The sequence below is a fragment of the Arvicanthis niloticus genome, chromosome 24, assembly GCF_011762505.2.
Source record: "Arvicanthis niloticus isolate mArvNil1 chromosome 24, mArvNil1.pat.X, whole genome shotgun sequence".
Lineage (NCBI taxonomy): Eukaryota > Metazoa > Chordata > Mammalia > Rodentia > Muridae > Arvicanthis > Arvicanthis niloticus.
Window position 1 is genome coordinate 15,716,161 of NC_133432.1, and position 17,946 is coordinate 15,734,106.

The window sequence follows — 17,946 nt, forward strand, 5'->3', positions numbered from 1 at the left end:
GGCATGGTGGTGCATTCCTTTAATCCCAGCACTCAGCCTGCTAATGACTTTCAGGCCAGCCAGCAGGTCTAAAAGACCCTGTCTTCCCCCAATCCCCCTCCCAAAAAAGGGGGTGCTGAGCCAAGTAGTGGTGACACACACCTTTAGTCCCAGCAGTCGGGAGGCAGATGAAGGCAGAACTTTTTGAGTTTGAAGCCAGCCTGGTCTACAGAGTGAGTTCCAGGACAACCAAGGCTACACAGAGAAATCCTGTCTCAAAATAGAAGGGGTTGGGGTGGGGGGGGCAGGTTAACTCACTGCAAGCTGACAAAGCACAAGATGGAAAGAGAAAAACAACTCCCACAAACTGTACTTCTAGCATCCACATGTACACACACAAAAATGAGGAAGTGTATTGTATTTTCTTATTTTTATTAGTACGTATTTACATTGTGTACGTGTGTGTACATCGGTATATGTGCATGTGCCTGAGGTTAGGAGTATCCCCTGGAGCTGGAGTTACAAGCAGTTGTAAGCTGCCAGATGTGGGTGATGGGAATTGAACCTGGGTACTCTGCAAGAAAAATACATGTCCTTAATCACCAAACCATCTCTCCTAGTATATTTTTTTTTAAAAGACAACCAAACCATTCTTTTATAAGATACCATTTAAAAATCAATTTAGGTAAGAGAGAGAAAAAAACAGCAAAACCAGTAACAACAGCTCAAGTCACTTGGCCTCCAAACTTGATCAACATCCATGTACATAATGGTGGATCCGGCCCAGCCCCCAAGCCAGGCCTGGAGGATGGAAGATCTAACCGCACCAAGAGCCAGCCTCACTCTGGGATTCTGGGCCACCATCTTGGAAGCTCTCAATGCCAGCTCCCAGATTCCTATTCAGCTTCTCATGCGAGAACAGCCTAAACCCCTTTCTCTGCCCTGGGCAGCTCATGGTCCCCAGAAGCTCTGGCCTCTCTGTTGGGAATACAGATGTTTGAGCCTGACGTGCCCAGCCCAGAGGCTTCCAGAAGCAAGACACATAAAACGCACGCATACGGCACACCCCCCAAACAAACAAACAAACAAACAAACAACAAAATAAAAAACACCAGAAACTACATGGCTCCAGGCACCTGAGGATGTGAGGCAGGACTCCTGCTCTCACTGGAGCCCCTCCCATCCTCCCTACTCACCTGCTTCTTCTTCAACTTGGAGATCTGCTGCTCCACCATGGTGATCTCACGATCCACACGGTCCATGTTCTGGATCAGCTCCTCCTTGGACAGCCGAGACGGTGCCAGCTCTAGCTCGGGGTCAGCGTGCGGTGGACTGGGAGGTGACACAGGCTCCAGCTTGCCTGACAGGCTACGGTCCTGGACAGACAGAGAGTGTGGTCACCCAGGTTAGCCGGGCACTTGTTTTCCAGCCATGACTTCAGGCCAAAGCACATCAACTTCCTGCCCTGAGCATCCCCACAGTCGGTCTCAGGGCTACCCATGGAGTAATGACAGTCCTTACTGCCTCCTCCTGGCTGCACCTCTCCTATTCCCCGGAAACAGAAATAAGACTCCCACAGTGACCCCCGCACCCCAGCCCAGCCGCATGTGTCCTCCACATGTGCACTGCACGAAGGTCAAGGTCAGCAGGCTGCAGCCTCTGAACTGGAGCAGTCAGCTTTTCAGAAAACACACCTGTCACAACACACAGAAGCCAGTGGGGTCACCAGGCCTCGCTTTTTTGTGTTTTTGCAGAGCGAAGAGATGGAACCCTTATGCGTGCTAAGCAAGCGTTCCACCACAGACCTATTGCCCGAGCCCTGTGTTACTTCAACCTTTTAAAGACTCCTGAGTGTTTTGTCTACACACATGTATCTGCACCACATGCATGACTAGTCCCTTCAGAGGTCAAAAGAGGTCAGAAACCCCTAGAGCTGGGGTTAAGAGAGCTGCAAACCGTGTGGATGCTGAGGACCAAATCTGGGTCTTCCGAAAGTGATCCTGGTGGCAAGCCATATCTCCCTATGTTGCCCAGGGTGTCCTTGAACTTCAGATCCTCCTGTCTCAGCCTCCTACACAGTGGGCTAACAGTTCTGCACCACCACACAGGACTCTCTTTCCCTGATGGGCTTTGTCCGCTTCAGCAGGCTGCTCTTCCCTGAGGCTGCCCGCGGATCTCCCACATGGCCCTGCACCTGGCTGCCCCATAGTTCTCTCTGTTCTCTAGCTAGTCAGGGACCACCCAGGCTGCACTGGGATGCCCTGGGAACAAAGAGGTTAGGAAAACAACCCAGTTCTCTTCTATTTAGCCCTGGGCTCCAATCCCAGCCCTGCTCTGCAACACCCAGTTCCGTGACCACAGATGGTGCATGGGGGTGCTGTCTGCCTCAGTGTCCCTATCTGTACAATGGGGGAAAGAGACAGGAGTAGTTTCACCTGCACAGTGGCTTGTGAGCCTCAGTGCATCCGAGGTGTCTGACACACTGTGTTATCACTGAGTAGCAGTCAAGAAAGGCCAGTCCCTACCCTGGTTCCCAGCTAGGTCAGCCCCACCCTGTTGCCCTCTGGGCCAAGACAGCAGCTGCTGGCAGACATGGCCAGGCAAAGTCGGCTGCTGCTCCCCACCCCCACACAGCTGCACTCTAAGGACACAGGACGCTTTATTCCTGGGAACAACTGCAGCCTGGGCAGCCAGGTGCCCCACCTACCCCCACCCCCATCACCCTTGCAACTACAAGAGCCTACAACTTCCATTTGTCCCCTTCCTTCTCCCTGTCCGCTCTCAGCCCAGTACTTTGCCCTTGGCCTCATGCTATCATCTAAAACAAAGACAGAGGAACATGGCACACGGGAGACTTCAGGCTCTCCTTCCAGCAGAATCCTCCAAGAAACTCTCAATATCCATCTCCAAACAGAAGGTGGCACCGAGTATGATCCCCTGAGCCCAGAGATCATATTGTCTCCTCTGCTCTGTTCCCCAAAAGCAGAAGAAAGAGAACCAGATTTAGAATAAGGGTGTCAGCTGTGGGACCAGGCAACCTGAAACCATGGACCAAACTTGCAGTCCAAGATGGGCTCCAAAGCCATGACACCTACAGAAAGCTCCGACCCCAAGTCTGGAACAGCAACCGAAAATGCAGCTGGCAACCCCAGCCACTCCATGTGGCAGAGTTCCAGTTCCTCAACCAGCTAGATCAGTAGATCAGGCTCTTTCATGGTGGTACATCCTTGGGATCAGGCACAGTAGGACCTAACCCAGACCCCCCCCCCCCATGGTATACAAACACACAGCAGGTCCCCTTTCTGAGGCACAGGCTCCCATATAGTAAGGCACAAGAACAAAGGCCATGGATGGTGAAACACAGTCACAGAAACAACCAGACAAGGAGAATCCACCCACCACACCAGACTGCAGGACTGAGGGAAGCCATACAAATGGCCCCCTCACAGACAGAAGAACACTTTCCAGAGGGATAAAACCCTGACTTTTTTTTTTTTTCCCTTTTTTTGGTTTTTTCGAGACAGGGTTTCTCTGTGTAGCTCTGGCTGTCCTGGCACTCACTCTGTAGACCAGGCTGGCCTCCAACTCAGAAATCCACCTGCCTCTGCCTCCCAAGTGCTGGGATTAAAGGCGTGTGCCACCACTGCCCGGCTGAAACCCTGACTTCTGACTGTCCTGCTACTGGCTTCACAGAAAGCGAGCCAAAAGCAGGAGAGACGGCGCCTGGCATGCCAAGATACACTGGGGACATCTGACAGGCTAGCCTCTAAGTGGCAGGTGACTTTGCTTACAGGTGACCTCCTCCTTCTCTAAGTCCCAAGCCTGAGGACAGACAAACCCTAAGCCCAACCAGAAACCAGGCAGCCATTTAGCTCTCTCCCCGACTCTCTTAGGCAGTCAGATACTCGTCCGTCCATCCGTCAGTCACTCTCCCCAGTCAATCAGTCTCTCCTCAATCAGTCTCTCCCCAGTCAGTCAATCTCTCTCCAGTCAGTCAGTCAGTCAGTCAGTCTGTCTCTCCCCAGTCAGTCTCTTCACAGTCAGTCAGCCAGTCAGATAAGACTCACTCCAGACAACTAGTCAGATTCCACTGAGTTGGTCACTCTCTGCAGTCCTGTGCCTAGGCAGAAAGCTTCGCTCTGTTTCTGACATAAAGACCTGTCACAAAAGGCCTGGGAATGGGAACCCAAGGCTGATCTCTTCCAGTTCCAGCAGAGGCCTGTGGCCAACAGCCACAGTGGCAGGTTCTAGGCTAGAGCTAGGGGAACAGCAGAGGTGGAAGTTCCCAGAGTCACACACTGCTGTCCATCAAGCACTCCAAGAAGCAGCATGGGCCGTGGTGATGTCAGCCACCAGGGCTGAGCTCAGCCAGAAGCTATCAAACCTAGGTTTCATTATAGGACCCAGAGTTCAGGGTCTGTGCTTAAGCTGGTGTCCCAGGCCCCAAACACCCAAGGACCTTTCAGAAAAAATTCTGCAGCGACATCCCCAAGTCCCCCAAAACAAAGTTCAATTAACAGCTAAGGCACTGGGTAGCCCAAGCAGGAGGGCACTGCCAAATGCTGGGGGGTCAGAAACTCCCCCTAAAGCCCCTGTTCCTGCCTCCAGTTGGACTCGTCACAAACCGCAGTTGCTCAGAGCTGTGTACACTCTCTCCTTACCCACCCAGTCCCCCTGGAGCCTGGCTCCAGCCCAGACGGGGCCCAGGCAGGGGAGAGAGGGACAGATGGTGGGAAGGCGAGAGGCAGAGTCAGTGAGGGACAGTCAGAAACAGAACCACACAATCAAGCAGAAACAGATTGAGAAGCAGAGAAACAAGGCAGAGACCCTAAAGGTGAGTATGCACTGGCTAGTTATGTCAACTTGATGCAAGTTACAGTCATCTGAGGAAAGACCATTGACTGATGAAACACCGCCGTTAAGACCAGGCTGCCGGCAAGCCTGTAGAGTATTTTCTTAACTGGGGATTGATGGGAGAGGGTCTGGCTCATTTGTGGGTGGTGCCATCCCGGGGCTGGTGGTTCTGGGTCCTGTAAGAATGGCTGAGCAAGCCATGATGAGAAAGCCAGTAAGCAGCACCCTGCATGGCCTCTGCTCAACTCCTGCCTCCAGCTTCCTGCCCTGTTTTGAGTTTCTGTCCTGACTCCTTTGATAATGAACAGCGATTGAAGGGTAAGTCAAATAAACCCTTTCCTCCCCAAAGTTACTTTACTTTGGTCATGGTGGACCGACACAGCAAAAGTAACCCCAACTAGCACAGATATTGGTACCAGAATTCTGCGACGGTGAGAAACCTGACTGTGTTGTTTTGGGGGAGGATTCTGGAAGGATTTCAAACTCTGGGCAAGAAAAGCCACCAAGTGTTTAAAGTTCAGTGGCGACATGGAAGAAAAACAACGTTGAGAGAAATGAAGATGAAGGAGGCCTGGCTCGTGGAGCTCCAGAGGGAATTCTGAGAGCTACATTGAGACTATCGGGGATAGGGCATATTTGGTATTTTGAATTAAGACTGTGGTGTCTGGTCAGCTGGAACTGAAGAGGTAGCCATGATTTAACAAGAGACCTGCACCACTGAAATGAAACCTTTGCTTTACTGGGACAACTGATGCTCTGGGCATCTGGAGATGACTAAGAAGAAGTCCTGCATCACTGAGGTGAAATCTTCTAAGAAGTGTTTCCTGAGATCCAGCACACAGACTATATGTTCCAGAGGCAGCCAACACGTTGCACCTTGCTCTCGAGCCAAACTTGTTCATGTAAGAGTCACCCAGGCGGCACTGGTTTTAAAGACATGAAGTGGCCGTGAAGTCAGGAAGCTAGGATTAGGCACTCTGAGAGGCAAGGAGAGGTCACTGGTGAAGGTACAGCCGCAGTAGCAGTTGAAGGCCCAGGACTGAAGGGGCCGTGCTGAGAAGCTGAGGTATGGCACCATTTAGTGAGCCCAGGGGAGGCTACTGGTGACAGTGCAGCCCAGTTGCAGCAGAAAAACCCAATGTTTTGGAAATGCCAGTCTCATGGGATAACCCCAAGAAGAGCAGCAGCAGACAGCGGAGCCTGCCAGCGCCTAGAAGAGGAGCCCAGAGATCATGAGTGAATCCTATAACGATTTACACTGTGAGATGGGTTTTTCTTCGATCTGACATGGACTGTACCCTGGTTCTTCCCTCTTGAAGTAAGAAATTATTTAACTTATTTTTGATTTTACAGGAGCCCACAGTGGAGAAACTTTAGACTTAAAAAAAAAAATGAAATGAGAGTTTTATAGAGATTTTGAATTTTAAAAGACTAATATTTTTAAAAAGAGAACTTTTAGAGTATTTGAATTTGTAAGGCTGTGGGGCTTTTTAAGTTTGTAAAATGTTTTCTAGTGTGATGTCTTTATTTATGTGTGACCTTGGGGAAGAACAAGAAAGGGAAGGTTACGGCTCAACGGTGATGGGTTTATGTCAGGTTGACTGGGGATCAGTTGGGCTGTCTAATTTTATTTTTTCTTTCTTTCTTTCTTTCTTTCTTTCTTTCTTTCTTTCTTTCTTTTTGGTTTTTCAAGACAGGGTTTTTCTGTGTAGTTCTGGCTGTCCTGGAACTCACTCTGTAGACCAAGCTGGCCTCGAACTCAGAAATCCACCTGCCTCTGCCTCCCAAGTGCTGGGATTAAAGGCATGCGCCACCACTGCCCGGCTCTAATTTTATTATCAACTTAAAACAAGCTACAGTCATCTGAGAGGAGGGACTCTCAATTGAGAAAATACCTCTGTAAGATCGAGCTGTAGGCAAGCCTGTGTGCATAGCACTTTCTTAGTTAGTGATGATGGGGAAGACCCAGCCCATCATGGATGATGCCACCCCCTGGGCTGGTCCTCAGTTCTCTAAGAACTGGGTGAGCCAGAAGGCAGCATTCATTCATGGCCTCTGCATCTGCTCCTGCCTTCAGGTTCCTGCCCTGTTTTGAGTTCCTGTCCTGACTTCCTTCCTTAATGAACAGTGATGTAGACCTGAGTACCAAATAAACTTTTTCCTCCCCAAGCTGCTTTTGGTCACAGTGTTTGATCACAGCAATGGCAAGCCCTAACTAACACAGGGTACCAGAACACCTGAGCCACAGGTGGCCTCACTGGTGACAGTGAGGACAAAACCCTCAGAAAAACTACAGGCTAGACCTGGGACACTCTGGCAGGTGGCTAGTGACAGCAGAGGCTGACAAGTTCCTATGGAGATACAAAACCCAGACCAGAGCAGGTCCTGAGACACCCACCTGCCTGCTACTCACTAATGAAGACTTACCATGCACAGCCCCTCCTGCCTTCTAAGAAGCAGGGAGAGAGGTTCAGGGATAACAGAGGACCTAGGGCAGGGAAGAGTCTCCCAAAGGAGGTGCCTACCTGAATCCCATCCCCCCACTTTTAGCTCTCAGCCCAAGGTCCAAACAGAGATGTCCTAGGTTGCTTCCACAGTGCTGGGAAGACCTTGGCATATGACAGACTCTGTAGGTGTACACTTGGTATTAGCCTATCATCCTTGTAGCCTTCCTGGTTATGCCTCTCATTACTGGCTACCCCATACTGGCCACCCCATACTGGCCCCCACCTAACCTGGGGATATTTGACTCATTCGCTTGCAGTACAGACAGGAGGAAAACCCCACTCCACTGTCCTGCGTGGTCACTCCCCATTTCAAGTCTGGTCCCTAGTCCCCCATACAGTGATCAGATGTTACTCTCAGTTTCCTGACAGCATTAAAGGCATGGCAGGCACTTAGACTAATCACACAGAGATAGCTGTTCCTGACCATCCAGGAAATGGCCATCCTGATACAACAGTGAGGTGGGGGATAGATGAACAGTACAGACGGATAGACAAATGTGAACAATTGAGGACGGACGGATGGACGGACAGATGGACGGGAAGCAGGATGGTGACGGGACTGGGCAGCTGGGGGGAGGGGTGGGCACAAAGGGACAAAGATAACTGGAGCTGGAAGAAGATCAAGCAGAGAGATGGCTGAGCCTGGGCCAGCACTGTTGGAACAAAGTGGGGTCTAGAGAACAGACAGAAGGCTTAGAGCAAGCCTGGATCAGAGTCACAGGCCTGTCATTGGAGCTGTTCAGAACTATATGCAAAGCTTAGGCAAAGTCGGGATTTCAAGGCCTGCCCAGGCTACAGAGTACATTCAAGGCCAGCCTGGTCAATTTAGCACGACTCTATTTGGGGGCGGGGCGAGTAATATATGTACACACCTGCGTATAGTAAAAGAGGTCTGAAGATACAGCTTGGTGGTAGAGGGCTGGCCTAGCGGGGACAAGCCTCAGAGCCCCTGCTCTAGCACACCACGGTGTGTGAACACATGGGATTAGGCCGAGACAAGGAATGTAGACAGCCTCTATGGAGACAGGGCTTGACCTCACACTGCTCTGGGGCTCCTCAGGTCTACACAGCTACAGATGTAGGCCCATTCAGCCCACCTGGCAGCCAAAGAGCCATTTAGACCTGGGCAGCAGTAGATCTGTCTGTCAGTCTGTCTGAGGTCCTCAACTCCAGGTCCTGACATGCCAGGCACCATGCACTGTCCATCCTGACTCATCTCAAGGGACTCTAGAGTCCCCTTCCTGAACGCTTGTTCAAACATGGGGCAGTCCTGGCTGTCCAGTCTGCTACATGAAGCCTGAGGAATCCCAAGTCACTGTTCTACACAAGCTGTCACCTATGTAGCCCAGCACCCATATGGCACACAGAATAGGCTAACGTGGACACCAAGGCTGATCTTATGCCCATCAGCCCCCAACCCTCTGCTCCAAGGCTTCGAGAACCCTCACCGCTCCAACACTTTCCAGTCATACCAGCCAGTGAATACAGGCACACGCCGGGTCCTGTCACAGGGTCCGTACACTCCTGCCAGCTAGAGATATCTTCTCAATTCTTTCCATCCCCCACGCCCTCTCCTTACCTGACGGCAAGCAGCTCTAGTGCTCAGTCCCACCCTCACACCCATGCCAGAGCTGCTCTCCATCCCTCTACCCAGCCTTTCCCTGCCTCCACCCCCAGCCCCATTCCTGCCCAGACTAGCAGCTGCAGCAGCAGACGAACCCATAGGCCTGGCTGGAGTATACCTTGGTAAGGTCTTCAGACCCACTTGGCTGCCCAGTGGCCAGCAGGGGTGACGGACGCAGGAGGGTATCAGGTAGTAGCTCCAGGCGTGGGCGCTTGCTCTCTGTGAATTCTATGTCGGGCTTGCCCAGCTCAGGCAGAAAGGTGCGAGACTCGGGGCGCAGGTGGAGCTCCTGAGACCTGTGGGAGGCCAGGGACACACATCACACAGGAGTCAGAAGCTTGAGACCAAGACTCCAGGTGTCTATCTAGCCAGGTTCCCATGAGGAGCCTTGTTAGAAGGTTCCTCTGTCTTCCCTGACAGGAGGGGACATGGTTCTGACTCATGAGGCCTTGTGACTGCCCAGCCTAAACCACTCATTGCAGCCTGAAGACCCCACTGTCCCTTCTAAGCTAACCAGAAATACAAAACCTAAGACCCACCTCACTGCTACTAGCCAAGACCTACATTTTAACAAATCCCTGGGGGGTTTTAAAGCTCAGGCCTGAGAAGCACCATGAGGTTATGCAAAGAACAGCATACACAACACTATTCCTACTCTCCTCCCTGGGCAGACATCACTAGCTGATCACAGCACTCCTGCTATTAAACCTGATCTAGCCATCAGGTGGAGAGTGTGAGCCTTCTTCTGCTCTTAACCATTCTCCTCAACCTTGTGTAGATGGTCCTAGTTACCTCCTCCACCTACTGCCCTGCTCCTGGGAGAGTATACCCCATCATGACCGGAGGATGCCATCAGGAATAAGTGGCACTTGGAAGAGCTGAAGTCTGGACCCCTGCAGCTTTACCCACAAATGGTCTCGGTTTTCTACCTCAAAGACACCAAAGCCTAGTCAAAAAGTCGCAACTTCTCCTCACCGTTCACTCCCAGGCTGGAACTCAGAAAGCAGTGAGGGCCGCCTCCTCTGTGGCTGGATGATGGAGCCGGGTGACAGGTGTGAGGTATAGTCACGAGGGTGGTGTTGGTACTCAAGTAGCCCCACGTCCTGTGGAAGAAAGGGAGCAGTGAGCAAGCGCAGGAGCAATGGCAGCTTCCTTGCCACCCTGCACCAAGAGGCCCGGATGAGTTCCCAGCCTGTGTCCTCTAGCTACAATTGCCACTGCGATGGTCCCACCATGCTTAGAGCCCTGTAGCTACAAGGTACTCTTCTTAATGTGGAAGAGAGTGATAAACCATGACACTGGACTCCACGTCTCCACACAGACCTCACTGGAACCTGTGGTGTTCCTATATTGCCACACTCTCCAGCTGGTGTACCCGAGGGGGCGGGGGTGGGGGGGAGCACAGGTGCTCTAAGGCCACAGGCTGGACGGTCAGCTTGCAAACCCCACCTTTCCACTGCCCACACCACCCAGCTGCGGGTTTAGAGAGAAGAATGGGTCACTTCTCCCAGGCCCTGCCCACTGACACAGGGCTGGGAACTGCCCTAGCAGGGCACTGGTGAGCATGGAGTGGCCCACAGACAGAAATGTATCTACCTAAGATGGAGACCCAGGTATCCTCGGACAGGTATCGCCTTGAGAGTCAGGCTCAGGCACAAAGGGGAGGGAAGGATTGCGTAGCCAGCACAGATGGGGCTATGTAAACCCAGGTCCCAGCCAAGCAGCCATTTAGGAGCCCTGCCCACCATGAGAAAACCAGCTAGCTTATGAAATATGCAGAGGGGGAAAGGCAGGCTACACCCTCCTGCTTTGAACAATGATGTGATTTCTGACCACACCTGGGTCGTCATGGTCTGTGAAGGAGGCCTCAACCTTAGGCTACCCTTGCAGCAGGAGTGCAGGGAGTCAACACAGTTGATAAATTCCCAACCTTGAAGTCTCATCGAGGTGCCAGGCACCCTCGTCACCCACTAGCACCCTCAGTCTTAACCTGGATCCCACCAACCCCTACATAAAGCCTTCTTACATTTTTCACAAGGACCAAGATCATCACTTTATCACTGTGGGAGAATGAGAGACGTGGGAGAGAACAAGTGTGCACACCATCTCTAATTTAAAAAAAAAAAAAAAAAAAAAAAAGACAGGCTGCCACCTTGTACCAGGCCAATCAATCTATTCTATTAGCCTGGACACCTGGTTACATGCACAGCAATCGATTAGTAATGTCTGACTTGGGTATGGCTGCAGACAGCGTGGACTATAGGTAACTTAATTTTCCTTTGGCATATTTTCTGCTCCTTTCTTGGTCTTTTTTATTTTGTTTTAGATTTCATTTTATCTTTAATTATGTGTCTGTGTGTATGTCTCTGTGTGCAGCGCCCACGTAAGCCAAAGAGAACATGAGGACACTGGAGTTAGAACCAGCTGTGAATTGCTGGATGTGGGTGCTTGAAACCAAGCTCAGATCCTCTGAAAGAGCAGCGCAGGCTCTTAACTGAGGAGCTGAGGCATCTGTCCAGCCCCTGGCTTTGTGTCTTAAAGCAGTTCTTACTGCAAAGGATCAATGGCAGCAGTCAGGCGCACCGAGGATGTGGAAGCAGCCGGTATCCTGCCCCTAGACGGCGAGCAACTAGGAAACTTCAGAGACCAAACCGCAAGGGAAGGATCTGGCAATCAAGACCTTGCAAAACAGGACCCAGGAGGACAAGGATATCAGGACAGCCCTGCAAGGAGGACTTCAAGAGAAATGATCCCATACTCAGGTCACAGCAACCAAGCCCTCTTCACAGATGACTAATGTGACCCCCAAGGCAGCCACACACGGAGGATATCAAGGGCAGTCTGAACATCAAGAGAATAATGGTCCCAGGAAGGTGAACAATCCTTCCCGGTCACACAGCAAGGACAGCACAGGTTCTGCAGGGTAAGGCTCAACTGGCACCTCCACAGGGAACTGGGACAGTCATGGGTCACAGGTTCCAAGCATGCCCCATGGGTGATTACAACACCTGACTCAGGAGTAGAAGCCCACCCCAGCCCCCAGATATTTCCAGTACAAACAGAACAAGTGGAGAGCCCCCAAGAAACACACTGTACCCCAGCACAAGTCTAAGAAGTAGAGAGTCACAGAAGATCATATGGAGGCAGAGTTCAGCCAAACCCTGTGAACCCCGGATTCACAGATCACTCCTGAACAGTGTGTTCACTCCAACAGAGCCTCGAGTCAGGGTTTTCGCTCAGCCTGGAGCACTGCGCATCCGGACGCCGCGCACCCGCCTGTCCCTCCTCTCGGTCCCAGCTCCAACATTTGGCTCTCCACTTAAATATGGCCTCCTCTAGCCTCATCTCTGCTCACTGTTCCCCAAGAGAATGTCAACTCCCCAAAGGGACAGGGCTTCTCCACCTGCACAGCTCTGCCCCCAAGGCTTGGGAATTGGCATGTGACAAACCTAATCTGCATTTGTCACACAAATGAACGCGCAAAGTCATTAATGAGTGGATGAAGTAGCAGACAGGTCAGTGGCCGAGACAGTGAGTTAATGAATGGCCGGGTAGACAGATGAAGACCCTAAGGCAGTACACATGTGACATGTGCAGGTAGTGCAGGACCCCACAAATATGCCCACACACCCAGGATATCAGCCCCAGACAGCATCCAGTGCCATTAGACAGCAGGCTGAGCCCTGTGTGGCCCAGCAGAGTTCCTGACCTGGAAACAGCCCACAGGTCCACCCCATAGCTAAGAGTCAGCCAGCTAGGCCCAAGGCCAAGGGTAGGCACAGCCAACTTTGTCAGGCGTCCCTGGCACGCACCTTGCCAGGCACTGACCTGCAGGTACGTGGCTCTTGCACCCCATTGCCAGCAGCATGGAGGCCGGGGAGGGAGACAAACTATAGGGTCGGGGCAGTGAAGCCTGGTGCTTACAGAAAGCATGCTATTCCCGATGACACGAGGGGACTAACAGTCTGGTGCTGTTAGTATAGGGGGGTCCCTATACTTGCCGTCCCTACTGTCACATCACACACAGAGACCAGCTCATGGCCCAAGCATGACGTTACTTCAGTAGAACCCCAGCCATTGTATAAGCAGCTCACTTGACTGAGAGGGCAGAACTTCTGGGAAAACAGGCCTGCTAGAGTACGTAAGTGGCCCAGACCCAGACATCATGTTCCCCAGGCCCAGGACACCACACACTGAGCTGGTCACCGCACCAGGGCTAGAACACATGGTAACTCCCCGAGATGCTCTCTTACAGGCGTCACCTCGCTATGGCTCCATGGCTCGTCTTCTCTGCCCTCTCTCTCCTAAGACACAAGTGTTAAGGGGAAAGCACAGGGCCTTTTCCGGTCTATGCTCTAGCCACCCTTGGACCACAGGAAAGAAGTGGGGTACAGTGCTGGGGGAGGGGGCTGGGAAGGGCTTGAGTTGAGAAAGGGCCTTGGGGAAGGCTGGGGAAATGAGGGTGGGTGGGCTGAGAGGGCAGGCTGCAGAAAGGTCAGGGCTAGCGAAGGCACCTGAGGGAGTGGGTGGGGGGAGGGCTGTGGGACAGGAGTACGGGGAAGGCCGAAAAGGACGAAAAGGACCAGGGGCTCCAGATCACAGAGCCCAGGCTTCACCAAGCCAGCAAAGAAAAGTAATGCGGCCTCAATATCCACCCAGAGAGAAACCTTCCACAGACCCTGGGGATCAGCAGAGCCCTGCTTGGCGGCCCAGCAAGGGCTGGAGGCCCAAGAGCAAGCAGGTTCCCTGGAAAGAAGCACGTGGGCCCCACCAGGAGACAGACATGTTCCAACCTGTAGCTATCCCATCAGGCCACACTCACCCCAGAGGGGTTAGTAACCACTGGGTCATCCTGCGTCACCAATGGCCCAGCAGGAGAGTAGGAGGTGCCTGGGGTCAGCCAGTGACCCTAAACGCTGGGGAGAGGACACAAACGGGGCAAAGAGCGAGAAGTCAAGTACGAGGGAAGGGGCCACAGCAGCCAGAGGGCTCCCTGAGGCTGGGCCCACACAGAGAGTGGATAAGCAGTATGAATGAAGGGGGGCATCTGCTCTGCCTAGGGGACTGGGATGGGGGCAAGGGGAGGGGGAGGGGAAAGGGACGGTAGGACCCCAGGCAGAACCCCATCCAGGAAATGGCTTTAACAGTATCAAGTTATGGTGGCAGCAGACAGTCACATGGGGACACGCATAGGCATCCTTGTGGGTGTTGCCGTTACCCTGCTTTATAGATGACAGAACTGAGAGCCTCCCATATTAAATAAATGGCACGTCTGGGTCACCCGCCAGCCTGGAGAGCTGATGTCCTTGCTGCTGGCTTGGTCGGGACCCAGTGCTTCAAACAGCAAATGAATAACCGGTTGGGCCCCAACACTGCCATGGCTGCTACCCCAGAATGATGGTTAGGGCTTGTCTTCTCTCTCAAGGCCCAGCTGCTCCCATCCAAGGACCTGCCACTCTGAGAGGGTATAGCTGGCTCTGCACATAGGCTCTCCATTCTGGGAGAGCCACTGTGCATGGGACCCTAAGGCCAGGCCCTGGGGCTCATGGGAAAGCATTTGTGACTCACAAGTAGAAACATGTCCCACTCAGATACAGCTCTGTCACAGAAATGGACCACACCACCAAGGAGAGACAGAAATGAGCCTAGACACACATACAGTCTCTTTCTCCCTCAAGTCTGCACGCGCGCGCACACACACACACACACACACTGCCACCCAGCTGTGACTGCTACATCTCACATCACACTCCTTCACTCAACAGCCAGGAAGGTATAACAGGCACACAATAAAGGCCAACGGAAATGATGCAAAGGCCCAGCCTGCCTGCTCTGCAGTACGAAGTGAACAGGAACAGGACCCTGCTCTGGGCTTCAGAGTCTTACAGCTAAAGAGGCACCAAGACCTTGAGGGTTAGGAAAAAGTACCACCTCAGTCTCCCTCCCTAAAACCACCCCGGTCCCAACACAGCAGAAATGGGCCCTGCTGTGAGGGGAGTGTACACCGTGGGTGCTCTATTGTACAAGCCAAGAAGTCCACAAGATAGGAACAGAGTGTCCACTCAGCCTAGCCTCCGCTTCTACCTTCCCACACTAAAATAAGACCTGCTACATAGCCTCGACTGGTCTCAAAATGGAAATCCTCCTGCCTTCACCTCCTCAATCCTGAGACTGTACAGGCCTCCATCACCACACCTGGCTGCCACCAGTGTCCCCACTGAGACCAAATCAATACAGGCCGCATCGGCCTGGCTTCAGAAGATACATTGCAGTAGCAGAGGTGGGACTGCAGAACAGACATGCCCCTTACCGTGTGGGGCCGGGCTATCTGCACCGGGTAGGAGATGCCATGGGGTGGGTAGCGGGGCTCAGCTGCCCGCCATGTCTGTGCCACAGGCTGTGTGGATCCTGACATGGTGGTAGGGTCCAGGTAGGCTTTGGAGCCCAATACACTCTTGACCACACCTAGGACTAAGGGCTGGTCTCGGTCATCTGCTGGCAGGTGACCTCGTCACAGGTGCCTGTGGAGAGAAGAGAAAAAAAACAAATTGAACAGGAGGCAGCTGGTCCACAGCCACTGGGGCCTAGTCCTTCCTCCTGCCTGAGCCTCCTTTCAATGGCAGCCCAAAGCCACGACACCTTGCCTAGCCTCCACAAGCCATCTCACTACTCGACAGGCCTGGACCAGCAGGTCTGGGAGCCTCGGCGTGGACACCATCCCCACAGCCATCCGACAGCTCCCACACCCACCTTGGTCAGCCAGTTCATCCCACAGCTGGGACTTTCCAGATCTCCAGGGCAAAGTTCTTCAAAAGCCCCTGGCAGCACCAGCTCACAGCTGCTGGGCCTGTCCCTGAGCTGTGCGCTAGCAGAGCGGTACACAGCAGTGACCCACGAAGGGTCACAGGGTGACAACAGTTGCTAAGCAAGGCTGCTTGGCTGCTCTTTCGTCCTCACCCAGAGACCGATTCGTGATGTGGAAAGGACACAGATGAGGTTGGCCTGCTGCCACTGGGAGTCGGGGAACAGGATGCTAAGGGTCACACTAGAGACAGCCAGGACAAGACACGAGCATCCTGGACAGGCGGGCAACAAACAGGTCCAGGATGGATAAAGGCTACCTTCCAGGCAGGAACTTCCATGGCTAATACAAGAAGGGCAATGACAATAGTCCAGTCCTCTCAAGAATGGGAACTGAGAGACTGCAGGAGCAGGGAGCCCCATGGAAAGTCTGAGACATCCCTATGGTCCTTCTCTTTCACTAAAGGCCCTCCCTTTCACATTACACCCAGAACTGAGGCTGGGGCTGTACCCAAGCAGTGATACAGGAGGATGAGGAGGAGACTGACCAGACCCCTAGCTCCCTATAATTTCACCCTGGCCTTAGGCTAAATGGTAACAACTGTCCTCCGAGCCACAGATGGCCTACATCAACCAGTGACAGGTCTCATGCAGGGAAATGAAACATGGAGAGAAGACTGCAGAGCCAATCCCTTCCCAAGCTGGAGGTCCTGACTATATGCATTCAGTCCCAACGCAACTCAACCTACCAGTGTGCACCTGACATTCCAACCCAGGCCCCAAGAAGAGTCATGTGACCTGGCATGGCCAATCAGACGGTCAGGAAAGGGAGGCGGTGACTGGCTGAGGGATGAACAGGTAAAGTCAACCTGCGATCCCAGTGGACAGCCATCCCTGAGCACCCGGGGCAGCTGCCGTGGCTTAGCTCTGATGGCCCAGAGTGACTTTCTGTTACTTGTTACCAAGAACTCTGGCTCACACAGAACCTATCATCAAAAAGACATGTCACATGACACTTATGAACACAAGAACACTGGACCAAGAACCATGCCAAGAACCATAGCTTCAGGGAGTACGGTCCCTTCTCAGAACCTTAGCTCTCTCACTTTCAAAGTGTAGGTGGCACTGTCCCTACCCCTCAAGGTCAAGGAGATGCCACCAATGTAAGGTACTTTATAAATATGCCCAGCGCCACACACGTACACATACATACACGCACGAGCGTGCGCGCGCACACACACACACACACAGACACGCCCCCTCCCAGGTCACACCTCAAAGTCAGTCCCTTTCCTCCAGTGTGGCAGCAACACCAAACTCTGGCACACAGAGGCCCAACAGCACACAAAGCAGAAGGATCAGAAGACCAACAGCCAAGCACTGTGCATAGACTTGTTCATCCATCTTCTTAGCAGGCTGAGACAGGAGGATTGCAAATTCAAAGTCAGCTAGAGAAACTAAGTGAGACCCTGTCTCCAAAAGTGAAAAGAGCCACGAATGGCGGAGCACACCTTTAACCCCAGCACTCGGGAGGCAGAGGCAGGAAAATTTCTGAATTCAGGGCCAGCCTGGCCTACAAAGTGAGTTGTGAGGTCTAGGATAGCCAGGGATATACAGAGAAAGCCTGTCTTTAGAAAAGACGAAAAGAAAAGCAGGCTGGAGAGATGGCTCTGTGGTTAAGAGCACTAACTGCTCTTCCAGAGGTCCTGAGTTCAATTCCCAGCAACCACATGGTGGCTCACAACCATCTGTAATGGGATCTGATGTGCTCTTCTGGTGTGTCTGAAGACAGCTACAGTGTACTCACATATAATAAATACATACATACATACTTTGGGCCAGAGCAAGCGGGGCTGGAGTGAGCAGGGTGGGAGCAAGAGAAGAAGGGAAAGGGGGAAGAGAAGGGAAGGGGGAGAAAAAAGGGAAGAAGGGAAGGAGGGGAGGAAGGGAGGGAAAAGGGCTGGGGATACAGTACTTCTGCCTTCAATCCCCAGTGACGGCCTATGCAGGGGCATGGCTCAGTAATATAGTACCTGCCTAGCATTTGTGAAGTCCTGGGCTAAATTCCCAACTTAAAATTAAACAAACAAACAAACAAACAAACAAAACAGTTGCTAACTATAGACAAGCACAAGTGAGCCTGTGGCAGAAAGAAAGGGATAAGAGATAACTCGGCCTGCG

The 17,946-nt window shown here is 52.5% G+C and overlaps 1 protein-coding gene across 15 annotated transcripts in view; it reads right to left on the minus strand.

The window, feature by feature from the left end:
* Positions 1-17,946, minus strand: part of Ncor2 (nuclear receptor corepressor 2) — a 160,775-nt gene that overhangs the window by 91,664 nt on the left and 51,165 nt on the right. For all 15 annotated transcript variants that reach the window (XM_076922945.1, XM_076922947.1, XM_076922952.1 and 12 more), the window contains 4 exons: positions 15,275-15,485; positions 9,940-10,067; positions 9,083-9,260; positions 1,176-1,355 (listed from right to left, as the gene is read on the minus strand). In XM_076922945.1, the coding sequence (XP_076779060.1) occupies positions 1,176-1,355; positions 9,083-9,260; positions 9,940-10,067; positions 15,275-15,379 (591 nt within the window). In that variant the 5' untranslated portion in view covers positions 15,380-15,485. The remainder of the gene's footprint in view (positions 1-1,175; positions 1,356-9,082; positions 9,261-9,939; positions 10,068-15,274; positions 15,486-17,946) is intronic.